The 2500-nt window shown below is 37.3% G+C and overlaps 1 protein-coding gene across 1 annotated transcript in view; it reads left to right on the top strand.

The window, feature by feature from the left end:
* The window catches only part of LOC127917084 (general transcription factor 3C polypeptide 1-like), a 98230-nt gene that overhangs the window by 28074 nt on the left and 67656 nt on the right, over positions 1-2500 (top strand). The window contains exon 11 of the mRNA XM_052500463.1: positions 1982-2078. Within this exon, the coding sequence (XP_052356423.1) occupies positions 1982-2078 (97 nt within the window). The remainder of the gene's footprint in view (positions 1-1981; positions 2079-2500) is intronic.

Here is a 2500-nt window from a genome sequence, read left to right as displayed (position 1 = left end):
CACACACACTAGTTAAATACACACACACACACTAGTTAAATACACACACACACACTAGTTAAATACACACACACACTAGTTAAATACACACACACACTAGTTAAATACACACACACACTAGTTAAATACACACACACACTAGTTAAATACACACACACTAGTTAAATACACACACACACTAGTTAAATACACACACACACTAGTTAAATACACACACACACACTAGTTAAATACACACACACACACTAGTTAAATACACACACACACACTAGTTAAATACACACACACACTAGTTAAATATACACACACACACTAGTTAAATATACACACACACACTAGTTAAATACACACACACACTAGTTAAATACACACACACACTAGTTAAATACCCACACACACACACACACACTAGTTAAATACACACACACACACACACACACACTAGTTAAATACACACACACACTAGTTAAATACACACACACACACTAGTTAAATACACACACACACTAGTTAAATACACACACACTAGTTAAATACACACACACACACACTAGTTAAATACACACACACACTAGTTAAATACACACACACACTAGTTAAATACACACACACACTAGTTAAATACACACACACACTAGTTAAATACACACACACACACACTAGTTAAATACACACACACACACACTAGTTAAATACACACACACACACACTAGTTAAATATACACACACACACTAGTTAAATACACACACACACTAGTTAAATACACACACACACTAGTTAAATACACACACACACTAGTTAAATACACACACACACTAGTTAAATACACACACACACACTAGTTAAATACACACACACACTAGTTAAATACACACACACACTAGTTAAATACACACACACACTAGTTAAATACACACACACACTAGTTAAATACACACACACACACTAGTTAAATACACACACACACACTAGTTAAATACACACACACTAGTTAAATACACACACACACACACTAGTTAAATACACACACACACACTAGTTAAATATACACACACACACTAGTTAAATATACACACACACACTAGTTAAATATACACACACACACTAGTTAAATACACACACACACTAGTTAAATACACACACACTAGTTAAATACACACACACTAGTTAAATACACACACACACTAGTTAAATACACACACACACACTAGTTAAATACACACACACACTAGTTAAATACACACACACACTAGTTAAATACACACACACACTAGATAAATACACACACACACTAGTTAAATACACACACACACTAGTTAAATACACACACACACTAGTTAAATACACACACTAGTTAAATACACACACACACACTAGTTAAATACACACACACACACTAGTTAAATACACACACACACACTAGTTAAATACACACACACACTAGTTAAATACACACACACACACACACACACTAGTTAAATACACACACACACACTAGTTAAATACACACACACACACTAGTTAAATACACACACACTAGTTAAATACACACACACACACTAGTTAAATACACACACACACACTAGTTAAATACACACACACACACTAGTTAAATACACACACACACACACTAGTTAAATACACACACACACACTAGTTAAATACACACACACACTAGTTAAATACACACACACACACTAGTTAAATACACACACACACTAGTTAAATACACACACACACTAGTTAAATACACACACACTAGTTAAATACACACACACACTAGTTAAATACACACACACACTAGTTAAATACACACACACACTAGTTAAATACACACAAACGGGGTGACGTGATTTGTTCATTTATTTCTGTCGCCCAATTACAAACTGTCACGTAAAGACCCTCTTTGCGTCGTCCAATCAGAAGTAGCCATAACAGGAAGTGTCGTTGATATATTTCCTGTTTCTGTCTATCATCCAGGAAGTACATCTTTAGTTTCCATGACAGCATGCAGCGTCTGATTTTCATGGGTCTGCTGCAGTTTGGCCCGGTGGAGAAGTTCCAAGACAAAGACCAGGTATCTCTTCTAGCACAAATACATCAATTACACATGTCAAGTCCCACTATATGGGGTACTTGGAGCGGCCGTGGATCGGTTCCACACGGACCTTTAGGTGTGCAAAGCGCTGTGCGAACGCAGTAGGGTCCTGTGCCTTTATGATGTCAGAAAGCCTCGTCTCGTCTCTGCTTCCACTCTGAGCGGAGCTTCCTTGAAGTGTCAGGTTTCAGAACCCAGATTTGCATAGGGAGTGATGTCACGTTTTCTGGCCTATCCAGATAAGGAATAGTGTCAGGTTTCAGAACCCAGATTTGCATAGGGAGTGATGTCACGTTTTCTGGCCTATCCAGATAAAGAATAGATTTCCTCTTGCTCTGTGGTGTGACAAGCCAATGGTGTGACGGCAGATGGACAGTGAAATGCTGAATACAACAGGTGTA

Source organism: Oncorhynchus keta, unplaced genomic scaffold (assembly GCF_023373465.1).
Source record: "Oncorhynchus keta strain PuntledgeMale-10-30-2019 unplaced genomic scaffold, Oket_V2 Un_contig_10664_pilon_pilon, whole genome shotgun sequence".
Taxonomy (NCBI): Eukaryota; Metazoa; Chordata; class Actinopteri; order Salmoniformes; family Salmonidae; genus Oncorhynchus; species Oncorhynchus keta.
This window is presented reverse-complemented; position numbering and strand designations above follow the sequence as displayed.